Source organism: Vulpes vulpes, chromosome 3, assembly GCF_048418805.1.
Source record: "Vulpes vulpes isolate BD-2025 chromosome 3, VulVul3, whole genome shotgun sequence".
NCBI lineage: Eukaryota > Metazoa > Chordata > Mammalia > Carnivora > Canidae > Vulpes > Vulpes vulpes.
This window is the reverse complement of record NC_132782.1, coordinates 59203961-59221948: the sequence shown is the minus strand read 5'-3', so window position 1 is coordinate 59221948 and position 17988 is coordinate 59203961. Positions and strand designations below refer to the sequence as shown.

At 40.6% G+C, this 17988-nt stretch overlaps 1 protein-coding gene across 6 annotated transcripts in view; it reads left to right on the top strand.

The window, feature by feature from the left end:
* The first annotated feature begins 230 nt into the window (after positions 1-230).
* FXR1 (FMR1 autosomal homolog 1) overlaps positions 231-17988 on the top strand; it is a 64755-nt gene continuing 46997 nt past the window's right edge. For 3 of the 6 annotated variants that reach the window (XM_026007220.2, XM_026007218.2, XM_072752598.1), the window contains exon 1: positions 254-521. In XM_026007220.2, the coding sequence (XP_025863005.1) occupies positions 471-521 (51 nt within the window). In that variant the 5' untranslated portion in view covers positions 254-470. Of the gene's footprint in view, positions 522-17988 lie in introns of all 6 variants that reach the window. The other 3 variants (XM_072752599.1, XM_026007222.2, XM_026007219.2) reach the window with 3 other exon arrangements.

Genomic DNA, 17988 nt, shown 5'->3' with positions numbered 1-17988 from the left:
AACCGGAGCCCTCGGAGTTGCTCCTTCCCAGGCGAGGCAGCTCCCGCAGGGCTCCCAGCACTTGGAGGAGTTTCGGGGCAAAACGCCGCGGCCGGGCGGAGAGCAGAGGCCTGGGCGGCCGCAGGCACCCACCCGCGCGCGCCGCGAAGCCGCCGGCCCCGGAGGGCGGGGACGCGGCGCCGGGTCAGCAAAGGGCTGGCAATTGTGTCGGGAGGTGAGCGAGGCGCGGCAGCGGCGGGCGGAGCCCCCGACCAGTGATGTAAGGCGCGGAGGCATCCCCCTGCGAGAGTCGGGGCGGGGCGGCGCGGCGCGGCGCGGCGCGGCGAGACCCCAGGGGTGTGGGGCGGGGGATCCCAGTCCCCGCCCTGTTTCCCCGCCCCTCCCCCCGCCTCCTGCACGCCCCTCCCCCCTCCTCCCCTCTGGTTGGAAAGTTTCTAGAATCTCTTCCCAGCGGCCTTTGCGGTTCCAACATGGCGGAGCTGACGGTGGAGGTTCGCGGCTCCAACGGGGCTTTCTACAAGGTACCGACCCTCTTGCCGCTTTGTCGGGTGTTCTGGGGGGCTAAGGCAGCTTTGGGGCAAGGCCGGTGGTCCCGGGGAGTGAGGTTTGGGGTCGAAAGGGCGCGCAGGCCGAAGCCCGGGGCTGCTGGGTTCCTCGCTTCTCCCCCCTCCGCCCGCGGTTTAACGGTCTCGGGGGCCAGGGCTCCGTTATGTTTTGAAACAGCACGTCGGACACCTCTTGCGTTTTCCTACTCGGGAGCCTTCCCTCTGGATGCTGGGGCGGCCGTGCTCGGGCCGGGGAGGAGGAGTCGAGTCGCTGCTGGGGCGGCGGGGAGCTCCCCGGGCGCAGGCCTGAGCGCCGGGAGGCTGCGGAGTCGTGGAAGGAGGTGGTGGGATTGTGCGGTCACCGCCGCTCCCCCGCCCCTCGGCCTGGGCCGAGCCCGGCGCCTCGGCCCGCTGCTCCGACCCCTCCCCGCCCCTGGGGGGGTGCGTCGCGGAATCTTAAGAATTCACCTTTGTATTAGGGTTTGGGGCTAATAAACTTCAGTGTCTGACGGGGAAGCGGGTGCCGAGTGGAGGGTCAGGGTCGGAGAGAAAACTAGAAACCCTTGTAAGGTGGCGGGTTTGAGATATTTTTGCGGCCTGGGTAATTGGGCGGCGCCTTAGCCCCTCTCTTACGGAAGAAAAGGCTAGAGTTACAGGCTTTAAAGTAAGATGGGGGGGAAGAAAAAGGAAATCGATGAGGGAGACCGGTGGGGAGGTGACTAGTTTCTTCATATTATTCAGTGTTTTTGTAAAGAACTGTTGATTTTTTTTTTTCTGGTTTCTTCCCCACGAGGTTTTTTGTTTGTTTGTTTGCACCGGGAGATACGTTCTCTTATGGGATGGGGACTGGAAAACCGAAGGGGAATTCGAGAGCAGAGGAATTGGGTGGGGGCTTCCAGGGTGTAGGGGTCACGTAACTGGAAATGAAATCCTTACGGTTTAGTTTTGTCCTTAAGACGGTCTCGATTCTCCTTCTCCAGAAGTATACGACGGTGTTTCGAGATCAATACAAAGTCTCCCCCAGCTGTTGTCTGTCAGTCAATCTTACTAAGCCAGGATCTCAAATGTTTGAGAGTCCTGGCTATTTTTATGAAGGGCCGCCTCTTAATACAGGAGTATTGTGTGTACGCAGAATGTGGTCTCCCTGGGTTTCACTTCAGCGTACCTTTTGTCCCACGGGATTTTGTTTTACTTGGTGGTCGTAATTTCCTCATTTTAGCGTTTGTTTTTCCTTTTGTAGTTTACTGATAAGCTGTGTGGCTTTGGTTTAACTGTCACGTGGTAATGGCCTGGTGGGGCATCACAGTTGGTGTCTAAAGGATCTCCCTAAGCTTTTTACGAGTTTCAAGTCGCCTTAGGTGGTCAACAGAAAATAAAAACAGTGACTTCTTGGTGGAAAGGAGTCTTTTTGCTTGAGTAGATGTATTAGCGGTCTAGTTTTTTAACATTTGGTGTCAGACAAAAGACCGAAGTGAAATTTGAGTAGATATTTCATTGACTTCTGTTATTGAAAACCTAGTGGTTGCCTTCTCTGACCCCAGATACAGTTGTGGCACAAAGCACAAAGAATGGGCTTGCTATACTTTTTCTGTCAAGGGTAGGTAGGATTCATCATTCTTGCACACTGCCTCCCATGGAAAAGTTTCATATTCCCACTGTTGTGATACAATTGTGTAATGGGCTTTTTTTTTTTTTTTCTGGCAAGTTGAGAATAAAATTTTTAAAGACTTTTACTCATGAGAGAGACAGAGAGGGGCATAGACCTAGGCAGAGGAAGAAGTAGGCTCTTCACGGGAGCCTGATGCGGGACTTGATCCCAGGACCCCAGGATCACGCCCTGAGCCACCCAGGTGCCCGGAAAAATAAAATTTTTTTGCCATTATTTTGAGGCTTGTGGATGGTAGATTGAACGTCCTTTTTTTTTTTTTTTTTTCTTAAGAATTTTAAAGATTTTATTAATTTACTCATGAGAGACCGAAGCATAGGCATAGGCGGAGGGAGAAGCCGGCTCCCTCTGGGGAGCCAGATGAGGGACTCGATTGGGGTACCCAGGGATGACACCCTGAGCTGAAGGCAGACGCTCAACCACGGAGCCACCCAGGCATCCCAGAACATCCCATTTTTTGCTGAGTATTTGTGTTGATGCTATAGAAGATATTTGTTTTCTTTTATAAGATTTAAGGTCATCCGTCTGAAAGTTTTAGTAAAGATTGTTTAGTGTTTTTTTTTTTGGGTATTTTGTCTTAAAAATTTTGAGAGCATGAGCCTGGGAAGGGGCGGGAGAGGGAGAAGCCCACTCCTGGCAGAGCAGGAAAGCCCAAGGAGGGGCTGGATCCCAGGACCCTAGGATCTTGACCTGAGCTGAAGGCAGGTACTTAATCTTCTGAGCCACCCAGATGCCTTTATGGTGTTTGGTTTTTCATAGTTATTAAAAAATCAAATTCACAATGAATATTCCCTTTTTGGAACTTTGAAATACTCTTGATCCTTATCCTCACTCTACACATCTTAGAGTGCATTGCTTGTTTTTATTTGACAAAGAAAGGTGGTAATTTGGCGAAGGTTGGGAAGTACATTGTGTGTACTCAAATTGCACTTGAACGTTTGGAATTTTATGTCCTACCATAACCCACTTATACATTGTGGAAACAGGTCTTGAGAACTCTGGGAGAGCGAGAATGGTGAAGCAGAAGGAGCCCTGAACTTGCAGTTAGATAATGGCAAACCTGAAGTACAGACCTAGAATTCCCATTTTGTTCCCCATGTACCCTTGAGCATATCTTTGCTGTAAAATGAAGGATTTGAAGTGTAGTTCAGATCCTTTTTTTTTTTTTTTTAATCCCACAGAACTGCTCACTTGGAAAAAAAAAGGTTTACTGCGCAAGCAATTTATTTTTTAATACATGAATTTTTTAGATTAATTTGCATGTGGTAAAATTCACCTTTTCTGGTACATAGTTACGTGAGCTTTGGTAAAGGTTGTTAACTGCCAACATGTTGGAGATTTCCATTATTCCCCAGATTTCTCTCAGGCACCTTTGCAGTCACCTTCTCGCCTCACCCCTCAGTATTTCCATAGTTTCCCCTTTTCCAGAATGTTCTATATGTAGTTTCATACAGTGTACTTACTAGTGTTTTGAATCTGTGCTTCTTTCATTTAGCATAGCAGCAATTTAATTTTAAGTAAAATTTTCTAATTTAAACAATAATAGTGGTCAGTGAGGGCATTTTGGAAACAAAAGTTGTCTGGGTTAACAGCTGTTGACATTTTGGTTTATTCTTTCCAGTTTTCAGTGTGCAGGTGATTCTGATTTTCCTCCTTTTCTTCCTCCCCTCCTCCCATTTACACACAGTTGTAAACGCTAATCGCAGTAGAATTTCAAAGTCATGAGTTTAGGGGATCCCTGGGTAGGTAGCTCAGCGGTTTAGTGTCTGTCTGCCTTCCGCCCAGGGCATGATCCTGGAGTCCCAGGACCAAGTCCCACATCGGGTTAGCCGCATGGAGCCTGCTTCTCCCTCTGCCTATGTCTGCCTCTCTCTCTCTGTCTCTCATGAATAAATAAATAAAATTAAAAAAAAAAAAGTCATGGGTTTAGTTACCGGTGTCGTCCTGCCTTGAGGCAGTACCCTGTAGACATTTATTAAAGATTTTCTGGTGGAACTGAAACTTCATCTTCCAAATTAATTGGAACCAGTGAAAAGCTAAAAGAAGATGTTACCTAAAATTAGGATTTTTTTTTTAATAAAGCATACTATGTTTTGTATCTTTTTTTTTGAGTGGATTTGTAGTTAGATAAAAACTTGATTTGCTTCTGTTTGCAGCTTTATGAATCTATGGGGTTGGAAAGAGTGGGATATATTGTAAGTACCTGAGGAGATATAATTCTAGATAAAAATTTGTATTTACAGCCGTTTCTACCTAGAGTGAGGCATTTTAGGGTTTATACTACTGGCCATTGAAGGTGCTTCTCTAAAAAAATATTTAAGATAGAATTTAAGTTTTATGATTGTTAGTGTATTTAAAGAGTTGTGTAACCGTTATCATAAGCTTGCTTTAGAACATTTTAGTTAGCTCCCCAAAAACCCTGTGCCTCCTTGGAGTCATTAAAATGCTTAACAATTGATGTATATGATACTTAGCTTTGCAATAGCATTACAAATTGCATAGCTGTGGGCAGAATGTAATTTGTTTTTTATTTATTTTATTTATTTTTTTCAGAATGTAATTTAAATAAAAGTTGGAAAGAAGTGCCTCAGTTTCTGCTGATGTTAAGGAAAGTTTCCATGGTATTCCAAGGAAATGTGTAATCTCTTAAGATGGCTGAATGAAATTTCAGGTCTTCTGTAGAAAACAGTTATTTTTACAGCTCTGCAATTTCTGCTTTGACTAATTGACTACAAATTTCAAAGCACTACAGTATTTCCAAAACTTCCCATTACTTTACCTTGATTTAATATTAAAATGAAATTCGATGGTAATTAAATTATGTAGTAGGTTTATTAGCGTTAATGATCATAACCTAGAGTTTTAGAGGAGTTTCTTGAGAGAGTACTGACTTCAAAATTAATATAGAATATTTATTTCTTTGTGCAGGTTAGTAATTGAAAAGCTAGATGGTGGCTGTCTTAATATTAGGGACACTGTTAAAATCATATTTCCAGATATCTTAAATATAAGAATATTTATAAATATAAAATAATAGTTATGCATTTTTTATTATTGAAATTTTTTTAAGCAAAAGATTTAACTTAATACTGTAAAAATATGGGAATCTACACAGACATGGAAATTCCAAAGATTGCCGTAACTGTATATGTTATATACAGAACTTTATAAAAACAGAACTAAGGTGTAACTGAAAAAGCCACTTAATTTTTGAAAATTAGACTTCCTCTGTAAGGAAGTCTATTTTTTTAAATTATAAAAGCAATATGTAAATATGAAAAATCTGAAAACAAAACCAAAAAAAGGGGAAAACTTTATCCACCTAGAGAGATATTATCAAGGCCTTGGCTTTATGTACAGAAAACAAACTTTATTTCCATATTTTCACACACCTATATGTTTCATATCATATTTCTGTGCATTCTCTAAAATAGGTTACTGTGTCTGTTACTTACTAGATAGTGTATACAGCTTATACTAGTATTTTCTGATTCTGTTCTTTCAAAGACTCCCTGAGGTAAATGTGTTTTTATTCCCATTTTACATACTAGGAAACTGATAATAATAAGTAACTTGTCCATGCTGAAATGAGATTTAACTCTAGGGCTTCTCATTTCCAATACTTAATTTAACATAGTATTAGAAGTTCTTCAAAGGAAATCTTCCAATAGTGAGCTTATATTTAAGTATTTTAGTTAGAAAGACAAGGCAGGGCACCTGCGTGGCTCAACCGGTTAAGTGTTGCCTTCCCCTCAGGTTATAATCTTAGCACCTTGGGATCCAACCTGCTATCGGGCTCCCTGGTTAGTGGAGAGTTTGCTTCTCCCTCTCTGGCTTTCTCTGCTTGTGCTGTCAAATGAATAACGTCTTAAAAAGAATAAAAAAGACAAGGCAAACACTTGATAATAATTAAAGAAGCAATTTCTCTACCACAATGTTAAGGCTGTAGCAAACTAGTTTTTTTTTTTTTTTAAGTTTTATTTATTTTTAGTAATGTCTGCATTCCTATGGGGCTCCAACTCATGACCCTGAGATTAGGCATTGCATGTTCTTCCAAATGAGCCAGCCAGGTACCCCAGATTAGCTTTTTTTTTTTTTTTTTTTTTTTTTAATAGCGGGAAGAGCAATATGGTGTTCCATGAGTGATCCCGATTCTTGTACTAGGCAGTCGTAAGATCCTTTTTTCCTTTTCATCTGCAGTGTTTTGCAGTTAGATTGCTTTTTAACAATTTATCAAGTGGTGCTTTCTGCTTGGCTCTGTTCATTAAGATCCTGTCTTGCACTAACAAAGCTACTATATATTGAGCACTCAGGCTATCTGTTGGACTGTGCAGGTACTTTACATGAATTTATCTCATTTAGTCTTCTCAGTCACAGTGAAGGGGACAGTAATGTTACCAACAACTGTGGAAACTGAGGCCAAATGAATCTAGGTCCAAAGAATTAATAGGCTGATTCGAGGTTCAGATTGGGTTTTCAGATTTGAGTGGTGTGATTTAAAAATTTTTTTATTACATCATTTTTCCAAGAAACAATGCAGCATTCCAAAAACTGAAAATTTACCGTTGATACTGATTCCTACAAGTCTACTGTGCTACACAAGTCAAGAAATTACACTAATTCTTACAAGTCTACTGTGCTACACTAGTCAAGAAATTAAATCTTAAAGTATTTAGAAACATTCAGCTTTATTTTAAAAATTTTATTTATTTACTCATGAAAGACACAGAGAGAGGGGCAGAGACATAGGCAGAGGGAGAAGCAGGCTCCATGCAGGAAGCTCAATGTGGGACTCCATCGGGACTCCAGGATCACGCCTTGGGCCAAAGGCAGATGCTCAACCGCTGAGCCACCCAGGTGTCCCAGAAACATTCAACTTCCTTCCATCCTTTCCTTCCTTTCCTTCTGAGAGGCAGAGACACAGGCAGAGGGAGAAGCGTGATCCCTGCAGGGAGCCCGACATGGGACTCGATCCCAGGTCTCCAGGATCACACCCTAGGCTGAAGGTGGCGCTTAAACCCTGGGCCACCCAGGGTTGCCCAAACATTCAACTTTAAAGTCTAACTGTAGGAGCTCCTCAGAAAGCTTACAGTCTGCATTTTTATTCTTTTATGTCTTTTTTTTTTTCTTTTAAAGATTTTATTTATTCATGAGAGAGACAGAGAGGCAAAGACTCAGGCAGAAGCGGGCTCCTTTAGGGGAGCCTCATGTGGAACTTGATCCTGGGTCTCTGGGACCATGTCCTGAGCGAGCCAAAGGTGGATGCTTAACCACTGAGCCACCCAGGCATCCCTCTTTTATGTTTTTGAAGATTGATTTATTTTAGATTGTGAGCGAGCAATTCCGCACAAGTGGGAAGAGGGGCAGAGGGAGGGGGGAGAGAATTGCAAGCGGACTCCTTGCTGAGCAGGAGTACTTGGGGCTGGATCCCAGGACCCTGAGATCATGAACTGAGCAGAAACCCAAGAGTTATTAGACACTTGACTGTGCCATACAGGGACCTCTACAACTGATTTTTTTTTTTTTTAAAGATTCAGGTGACAGAGTGTGCCAGCACAAGCAGGGGATGTGGCAGGGAGAGGGAGAAGCAGGGAGCCCAGTGTGGGACTCTATCCCAGAACCCTGGGATCATGACCTGAGCCAAAGACAATCACTGAGCCACCCAGGCGTCCCTACAACTTAGATTTTTAAGAGTATTTTCTCTAAAAAGAATACTATCAGCTATATAGAAATCTGAACAGTTTTATACTGATGCTAATACTGACCTGCACTTGAATTCACATTCTTAGCAGAATAGCTGTCTAGTACACATGCACGCTTCTTAAACATTATTACAGGAGAGCCATTCTTCATCTTTCTTCCTCCTTATCTTCTTCCACTTCCTCCTCATTCTTCTTTGAGCCCGTCGGCCTTCCAGGGCCCTTTCCTCCTCTTAAAGTGTAATTTTTTTTAAAGTTCAAATATATGACATTAAATTACTGATTATATATTATTATTAACAAGCTGTTAATACAGCGGGAGTCCAGAAAACTAATTGGGAGGATTCCTAGAGAAATGATTTGCTCTGCGTCTTGATAAAAATCTGCTCTTTCCAATATGGTGGCCACTAGCCACAGGTGAAATGTGCTAACGTGAATTGAGATGTACTTTAGTTGTAAAATCTATGCCAGATTTATTCATTTATTTTAAGATTTTATTTATTCATGAGAGACAGAGAAGCAGGCTCCCTTCAGGGAGCCTGATGTGGGAACCAACCCCAGGATCACGACCTGAGCCAAAGTCAGATGCTCAACCACTGAGCCATCCAGGTGTCCCTATACCAGATTTCAAAGAGTTAGTATAAAAAAATACATCATTACATGTTAAAATAGTATTTTGGATATGTTGGGTTAAGTAAAAGTATTATGGAAGCTAATGTACTTTTTAAAAATTTATTTAAATATGGTTACTAGAAAATTTAAAACTACGAATATGCTTCAAATGGTGTGCTAGATGGTTATTATTTATTTATTTATTTATTTATTTTTTAAAGATTTTATTTATTTATTCATGATAGTCACACACACACACACACACACACACACACACACAGAGAGAGCGAGAGAGGCAGAGACATAGGCAGAGGGAGAAGCAGGCTCCATGCAGGGAGCCCGACCTGGGATTCAATCCCAGGTCTCCAGGATCGCGCCCTGGGCCAAAGGCAGGCGCTAAACCGTTGCACCACCCAGGGATCCCGATTTATTTTTTAAAGATTTTGTTTATTCATTAGAGACACACACACAGAAAGGAGGCAGAGACATAGGCAGAGAGAGAAGTTGGCTCCGTGTAGGGAGCCTGATGCCTGATGTGGGACTCGATCCTGGTACTCCGGGATCACAACTTGAGCCGAAGTTGGACATTTACCGCTGAGCCACGCAGGCATCCCTCCTCAGTTACTATCTTAATATTGCTTGTTATATGAAGTATTTCTCAAAATATTTGAAATGCTTTATATATATATATATGCATATACAGTTGACCCTTTAACAGAGGTTTGAACTGCATGCATCCACTTACATGTGTAAATGTATTTTTTTTTCTAGCTTTGCTATATATTAGAATACTGTGATATATAAAAAATGTTGATTGTTTTGTGTAATCGGCAATACTTCTGGTCAGCAGTTTTGGGGGGGAATCAGATGTTATATGTGGACTTTCAGTTGTGTTGGGGTGGGTACCCCTATTTCCTTGTATTGTTCCAGGAGGCAACTGTACATTAAACTTTTCAAATTTTCTTATCATGAGGCACCTCTGCGTTTTCTTGCCATGTAGTATTGAGTATTAAAAGGCTTTAGAATATTCATTGCAGGGATCCCTGGGTGGCGCTGCGGTTTGGCGCCTGCCTTTGGCCCGGGGCGCGATCCTGGAGACCCGGGATCGAATCCCACGTCGGGCTCCCGGTGCATGGAGCCTGCTTCTCCCTCTGCCTGTGTCTCTGCCTCTCTCTCTCTCTCTCTCTCTCTGTGTGTGTGTGTGACTATCATGAATAAATAAATAAAATCTTTAAAAAAAAAAAAAAAGAATATTCATTGCACATGTTTAGTCAGTAGTAAGAGACTTTGATAGCTCTGTTAAATTTTCTAATACCAAGTCTTCATAAGTACCTTGAGCAAAACAAAATGAAGTAATATAAAGGATTGCTTTGTTGTTTCAAACAATTCTAATTATTCGCACAATCCTTTTAGTTTATTTGTCCTCATGTTAAAAGATGCTGAAAAGAGTGGCAAAGCTGATTCCATATTGAAACTCAATTAAATATCAGTTGTTTTACTTTGTCTTTTACCCTAGCCTCAGCGTTTTTTTGCTTTGCTTTTTTTGGGAAGATGAGTAGAGGTCTTCATTAATAACTGATGAAGTTTGTAGTTATTTTTGGCAGATGAACATGCATGCATTCCCTGTTGATTTGTTCAGGGTCAAGACTCAGGCTTTCTGTATCTCTGTTTCTTACACTGGCTGGTTAATTATAGTAAAACTTATTTTTCCCATTTTTGCTTTTATAGTGTTTCAGATCATAGAATATTTCAAGCCTTGAATTTTCTGGTGACTGGTTATATGTATTTAATACATAGTAGGCCTTCTGTACGTGTTTGTCAAATGATCAAGTGGATCTCATTTTTGACTTTGGGACACTGATTTGTTTTTAATTTTAGGTAATGACATATATGCAAAATTAACTTCATCATTTCTAATTTTGATTCATTTAATTGAAAATTTTCTTTTAGCAGTTGTATGTTGATCCTGGTCTAGTTCTGATGTTGTTACAGAACTTTAGGGATACATAGAACTAGAACATAGAACTATAGGGAACTTTAACTCTTTGCAACTGGAAAGTTATAATAATTTCAGATGGCCCTGTGGAACCATTAAGTAATCCCATTTCAAGAAGAACTGGATTTGGATTATTATTGTGTCCATTGACTTAAAATGACTTCCACTTGTAGATTTAGTTATGTAGATCTTCAAAAAAAAAAAAAGTGCTGCTTAAAGTTAAGAAATTTTTTTTTTTTTTAAAGTTAAGAAATTTGATCACAGTTATTAGTCTTAAATGTTTGTGCTTGTTACTGGAATCAAATTACAGTTTAAATCTTTTAGGTGTTACAAGCATCACACTAGTTTGTTAATTAGAATGTAGATTTGAGATCCCTAGGGATGGAAAAATTAAAAAGATGGAGTAGTGCTTGTATATATGTATGTGCTCTATGGAAAAAGTGCTGGTTGAGAAAGTGCTTTAGGATATGTCTCTGTGGGACGCCTCTGTGGCTCAGCGGTTAAGCATCTGCCTTCTGCCGTTGGCTCAGGGCATGATCCTGGGGTCTAGGATCGAGTCCCACATCGGGCTTCTTGCAGGAGAGCCTGTTTCTCCCTCTGCCTATGTGTCTGCGTGTCTCTCTCTCTCTCTCTCATGAATAAATAAAATCTTCTAAATCTTAAAAAAAAAGGGTATGTGTCTCTTCTTTAAAGAGTATTATTTTTTGAAGATTTTATTTATTTATTCGTGAGAGAGACAGAGACTTAGGCAGAGGGAGAAGCAGGTTCCCTGCAGGGAGCTGGATGTGGGGCTGGATCCCAGGACCCTGGGATCATGACCTGAGCCAAAGGCAGACTTGTTCAACCACTGAGCCACCCAGGTGCCCCTCTTTAAAGAATATTTATGCATACATATGTATATGTATAATTTTATATGTAGATGTTAAATATTCATGAACTTGTAAATTTTTTCCCTTTTTTCTTTGGTCCTCTTTGCACTTAATCTCCTCCCATCCCCACTCCATTTCACTTTGTCTTTATAGCCAGGTGTACATCATACTGGATTTTTCTCTGTACTCAATAGAATGGTGCATAGATGTATAGTCATATACACATGTGGGTTTTTTTTTTCAGTATTGCTCTATAAAAATATGGTAGTCTGTATTTGACTGTTTTCCCTTGGAGTATAGTTTATCTTTAAATGGTTACATAATATCTAATGGCAAGAATGGTAAAGTTCAGCCATTCCCCTGTTAATAGACACTCACTTTGTTTTCAGTTTCTTTCCCACTCCACATATCTGTTTCCATTGGAGGGGTTATAAATAATGGGAAGCTTGGTGTAAGGGAACTTTCTTTTTTAACTTTAATAAATGTTAACATTACCTTCCAAAAGGCTTAATTCTGCTTTCTTAGTAAATGTGAAGGCTTTTCTGTACATCCGTGGCAGAAAATGAGTTCTGTAATCTTTAATTTTGGCCAGTCTGTTGGATATAAACGGTTACCTCGATGGAAATTTCATTTGCTGAGTCCCACTTGTGAATTTTAATGTTTGTTGGCTATTTGGATTTGCTTTTCCATAAATTTATGTTTGCTTCTTATTGGATGTCTTTTGTCACTTTTTGAGATTTCTTAGGACTCACTTAAGAATGCCCCCTTCTCATTTAAAATACCTGTTGACTTTTTGGTATTTCTGGTTATAGAGAAGTTTTATTTTTTACATACTGAACTATTTTTTTCCATATCAGGGCTCCAGGGTTTCCAGGCTTGGTTAAACAGCCTGGGTCATGTTTATACATAAAATTTCTTAAATCTCCTAGTTGTTTTTTTCCATTTATCTTTACTACAACAGGACTTTATTTTGAATATTCATAGGCAAATGTGCTAGTACCATGTATTTAAAAAATCATTTGCTTTAGGATGTTTTGTTTTTGCATGTGGAGGAATTAGGAGGAGGATGCCCAGCGTCTTAGAGAGCTGTATCTCATTCAGGGTTGATAGAACCTCCTGAGAATTGCTCCAGAAAGTCTCTAAAGTGCTGTCAGAAGAATATAAAGACTCATTGAAGGAGGACATTGTGACTTGCTTTGTAGCAAAAATACTGCCAGTTAGGGGTCTTATTACCCTTACCTTACTGCCCTGGGCCCTCTTGTCTTATCTATCACATAGTACGTAGTGGATCTTAACAGCGAAACCATTGTACTCTAGTCTCTGGTGAGATTTTTTCCTTTCCCCAATTTCTGTATGTTACTTGAGTACACAGTCCAGAAACATAAAATGTTTAATTGTAAGTTATTTACATTACTTGATATAGAAGCACCAGGAGGACGATTTCTCGTGGTATTTTGGGGGAGAAGAGTAGCTTTAAGTACTTTGGGTACTTGAGTACCTGGGAATACCTTAGTTTAGGAAGCTTCAATTCTTTCCATTTGCAAATTGAGACATACACAAAATTACTTAGGCAATGATGGTCACCTGTGCTAGTCAGTTTCTCAACATAATCCAGTCTATCATCCAAATTATAACACAGAAGCACTATTTTCACAGTTTTTCTCAGGTTAGTACATAGCTAGTACCATCCTAATGCATGGGAGAGAAGTTAATTCATTACACACTGTGAATGCCGTAGTGATTGGGCTGTAGTCTCTTAGAACCCTGGTTAAGAAATACTGTACTGTATTTTGTCTTATTTTTACTCTTGTAGAATGGGTCATAACATGTAGAGTGCAGAGCAGGACAAGGGGTGGATTGATTGTAGACCTGTTGATTTGAGGTATGAAAGTGAGCCAATGGCAGAGGTGTCTACACAGTTTCAATAGGATTTAGAATCCAAGGAATAGGTTACTTTTCTATATGCAGATTTGGGAAGTTAGTGTAAGATTGTACTACAATTTCATCTAAAGTGGCATTAGTTTTGAGAGACACAAAGAAGTGTTGCCAGTTAATCTGTTTGTGGTGGTTCATACTTACTGAAAGGTATCGTTATTTTTAAGATTTTTAAAGTAATCTCTACACTCAGCGTGGGGCTCAAACTTACAACCTTAAGGTCAGGGGTTGCATGCTCCACCAACTAACTGAGCCAGCCAGGAGCCCCTGAAAGATATCTTTAAACACTTGCATGCATAAAATGGAAGATGTAAACAAAATAAACTGGTTAAAACATCTTCACATTCAGGTGATTGTGTTTTTTCTTACAATATCTTCCTCAGTGTCATGGAGAGCATTGATGTTGCAAGCATACTTTAAATGAGCTCTCCTCTATTATCTCCAGGATTTTCTTGCAAGAATTTTCATCCACTCTGCAAGTTTTGGTGCTGGTGCTTTCTTGATTTTATCAGAAGGTGTCAACAGAACAACCTTCTGGTAAGAAAACTTAATCCTTGCTAAAATTGGCCTTTAATGGTTTGCTGAATGAAATGTCAGGAGGTTGAAGTCAAGTGCTACAGAAAATTGCAAGCTGACCCAAGTTTGAGCATGCTCAAATGCTGACATTTATATACTGATTGCCATGTGGTTATCTGCTGTTTTCTAAGATTTGCCATCAGTTGTAAGATCCTGATTTCAGAGTTAATAAATTGTTTAGGAGTTATGGGCTGGGAAGGTAGACTGGGGCCAGACAATGATATCAGCAAATAAATGGATAAAAGGATAAGAAGTGATAAATCAGTGGCAGTTCTTGGGGAGGAGAATCTGAGGTGAATTTTTTTTTTTTTTAAAGATTTATTTAATTATTCATTCAGTGAGAGCGAGAGAGAGGCAGAGACACAGGCAGAGGGAGAAGCAGGCTCCATGCAGGAAGCCCCATGTGGGACTCGATCCCGGGCCTCCAGGATCACACCCCGGGCTGCAGGTGGCGCTAAACTGCTGCGCCACCAGGGCTACCCTGAGGTGAATTTTGTATAAATTATGCTATTAACTTTTCCTTTCTTATGGGTTATGTTTTCATAATCCTATGTATCCACAGCAGTAACTAACTAATGCTGCTGGTGAAAATGGAGTTAGCCCATTTAGAAGAAACACAACCAAACTGAGCCCAATGCCTTTAATATAGAGAGAATTTATTCTAATTCTCTTAATTTTAGCAATACCAAATTTTGTCACAAGCTTGTTTCAGTAATTAAATCATCTACTTGTGATGTTTTAACACATTGGAAAAGGCATCAAAAATGTTGTTTGTGGTGGCCAAATAAAAAAAAAGATTCTAAAATTTTGTGAAAGTGATCCTGAGACTTTATTTTTAAAAAATTTTTAAAAAATGTATTTTTTTATTTGAGAGCTTGTGCACAAACAGGAGGGAGGCAGGTGGAGAGGGAGAAGCAGATTCCCACTGAGCAGCAAGTCTAGTGTGGGCATTGATCCACCTGAGATCACCACCTGAGCGGAAGGCAGACCCATAACTGACTGAGCCAGCCAGGCACCCCCTGAGAAAGACTTAGAAAGAAACATTTTGATAGAAGTATTAAAGGTAGAGTGAATCTTAAATCGAATAAGAATATTTTGAGGGAGGCAGTGATGTGTAAGAACTTCTTACCTTTTGCTTAGAGTAAATGTGAACTAGAAATTTTTGATGGATCCCTTTTATTGCTTGAGACTGGAGTCTCAAAAACCTACTCTCCATTTAGGAAGATGGTGCTGTTTGTGGCAGGGGTTTTTTGGCTTGGTCTGTTGGCAGTCCGTAAACTCTGCTAACGAGAATTCTGAGGTTTAAGAGTTACAGCTTTAGGGAATAAATCTTAGGTTTTTGGATCTGGGTTTCCACCCTAAAACCTTACTTTTAAATTGAAGATTCAAGCTGTCTGGTTTCTGGGTAGTTTGCCAAGTATTAAGGTTTTGGAGTTTTCCTTTTGATAAGAAGGCAAATTTTGTGATGTAATGAGTTGGAATTATAGGAGATTACTAGTGGATTTTTCGGAAATCTAAAGAAATGGGTGAATTTAAAATACTTTGCAGTCAAAGGAATTTTCTGGACAAAGATATGTTCTTAGTGATTTAGTGAGAACGTTCTCAAAGGGATTCATGCATCTCCGTAGTTATAAGCCACAGTTCAGTGAAGCAAGGCATTTGGTAAGTTTATTGTATTTTATTTTTTAAAAATATTTTATTTATTCATGACAGACACAGAGAGGCAGAGGGAGGCAGAGAGAGAAGCAGGCTCCATGCAGGGAGCCTGATGTGGGACTCCATCCTGGGTCTCCAGGATCATGCCCTGGACTGAGGTGCTGAGCCGCTGGGGCTGCCCTGATAAGTTGATTTTATTTAATTAATTTATTTTTTTTAAATAAACCTTTTTTATTTTTTTCATTTTTTTAAAAATTTTTATTTATTTATGATAGTCACAGAGAGAAAGAGAGAGAGGCAGAGACATAGGCAGAGAGAGAAGCAGGCTCCATGCACCAGGAGCCTGACGTGGGATTCGATCCTGGGTCTCCAGGATCACGCCCTGGGCCAAAGGAAGGGGCTAAACTGCTGCGCCACCCAGGGATCCCTGATAAGTTGATTTTAAACACTGAAATCTTGTTTTATTTCGAGCCTGTTTTGGGTAAGATAGCTTGTCTTTCCAGTTGTGAAGAATATACTGAAGTTTTCTTTCTGGAACTTTGCCTTAAAGAGGCTTTTTAGGAAAGGTGCTTTATTTCTTTAAATTAGTATTGCTACCAAACTTTTTTTTTTTTTTTTTTTAAGATTTTATTTATTTATTCATGAGAGACCGAGAGAGCGAGAGGCAGAGATATAGGCAGAGGGAGAAGCAGGCTCCATGCAGGGAGCCCGCTGTGGGACTCGATCCCAGGACTCCAGAATCACGTCCTGGGCCAAAGGCAGGCGCTAAACCACTGAGCCACCCAGGGATCCCCTTGCTACCAAACTTAACCTTTCGGAACTTAAAAGTACAAGTCATGAAAGGCATTTTATCATTTGATAATGAGTTCATGAAAAGAGCTCCAGATGAGTGTTCAGATTCACCATTTATAACTTAGGGAGTGAATTTTGGGGTTCTGTAGATGTGATGTATGTGGTTTTAGCTTCCCTTTTACTAAAGTGAGAGATCTGGAAGGTCTACAAAAGAGAAATTTTTTCAAGTAAGCTTTACACCCTATATGGGGCTTGAACTCAAAATTGTGAGATCCCAGTCTCATGCTCATTTGACTGAACAAACCAGGTGCCCCAATAGAAAATTTTTTTCTTTTTTAAAGATTTTATTTATTCATGAGAGACAAGTCACACACACAGAGCGAGAGAGAGAGAGGCAGAGACACAGGTAAAGGGAGAAGCAGACTCCATTCAGGGAGCCCGATGTGGGACTTGATCCCAGGACTCCCAAGATCACGGTCTGAGCCAAAGGCATACTCTTAACTGCTGAGCCGCCCAGGCTTCCCCCCTTAATAGAAATTTTATCTTCAGAATCAGGTAACTTTCCCATAGACAGGGTCTCTGATTTTTATATCCTGATTTTCTACTATAATCTTGGTCTTTCAATTCCTAAAATAATTTCTGTCATGTTTCTTTTTGCTTAACCAGTAGGATTCCCCCCCCCCCCCCCCCATGACTGCCCTCATCAAGCTCAAAACCTGGTATTTAGCTGTATTTAGCTGTCATCAGAAATGTATCCTTAAGGGTGCCTGGGTGGCTCAGTGGTTGAGCGTCTTCTGCCTTCTGCTCAGGGTTGTGATCCCGGGGTCGGGGGATCAAGTACGGCACTGAGCTCCTTGCAGGGAGCCTGCTGCTCCCTCTGCCTATGTCTCTCTCTCTCTACTCTCTCTCTCTAATGAATAAATAAAATCTTTTTAAAAATGTACCCTTAAGTTGGGTAGGTACTCTGCACCTTTTTCTTTTCACAAGCAATTTAAGCTTCCACCTCAAAATTGCTAACCTTAAATGTGACTGGTAAAAAAAAATGAAGTTACTCTATATTCTGGTAAGGAAGAGTCTGCAACAAAGTGGGAGGAGAAAAGTGAAAATTAGAATACATAGTAGTAAACCTAAGATTTTTTTTTTCAAGATTTTATTTATTCATGAGCAACACAGAGAGAGAGAGAAGCAGGCTCCATGCGGGAAGCCTGATGTGGGACTCCAGGATCACACCCTGGACTGCAGGCAGCGCTAAACCGCTGTGCCACCGGGGCTGCCCTAAACCTAGGATTTTAAAGAGGATTTGTATAATTCAAACTACAACTTATTTTTTCTCTGACTACCCATTCACATAGTTCATACCCATTGTTACTTTCGTTTTTTAGTTCAACTGTTAGCTCACTTGAGACTATTATAAATTAGGAATTTGCTGTATTTCACATTCTACTCCTTCCTTTATATGTGATGATTATTAATTTTTAGCTTTCAGGTAGTATAACATATCAAACTTTTTGTGGCTTTTCACTTTTAAAAAATATTTTAAAGATTTATTTTAGAGCCCTCACATGCATGCATGCCCTCCAACACACTCCCCATTGAGTGAGCGGAGCCTAATGTGAGGGCTCTGTGGGACTCAGTCTCACAA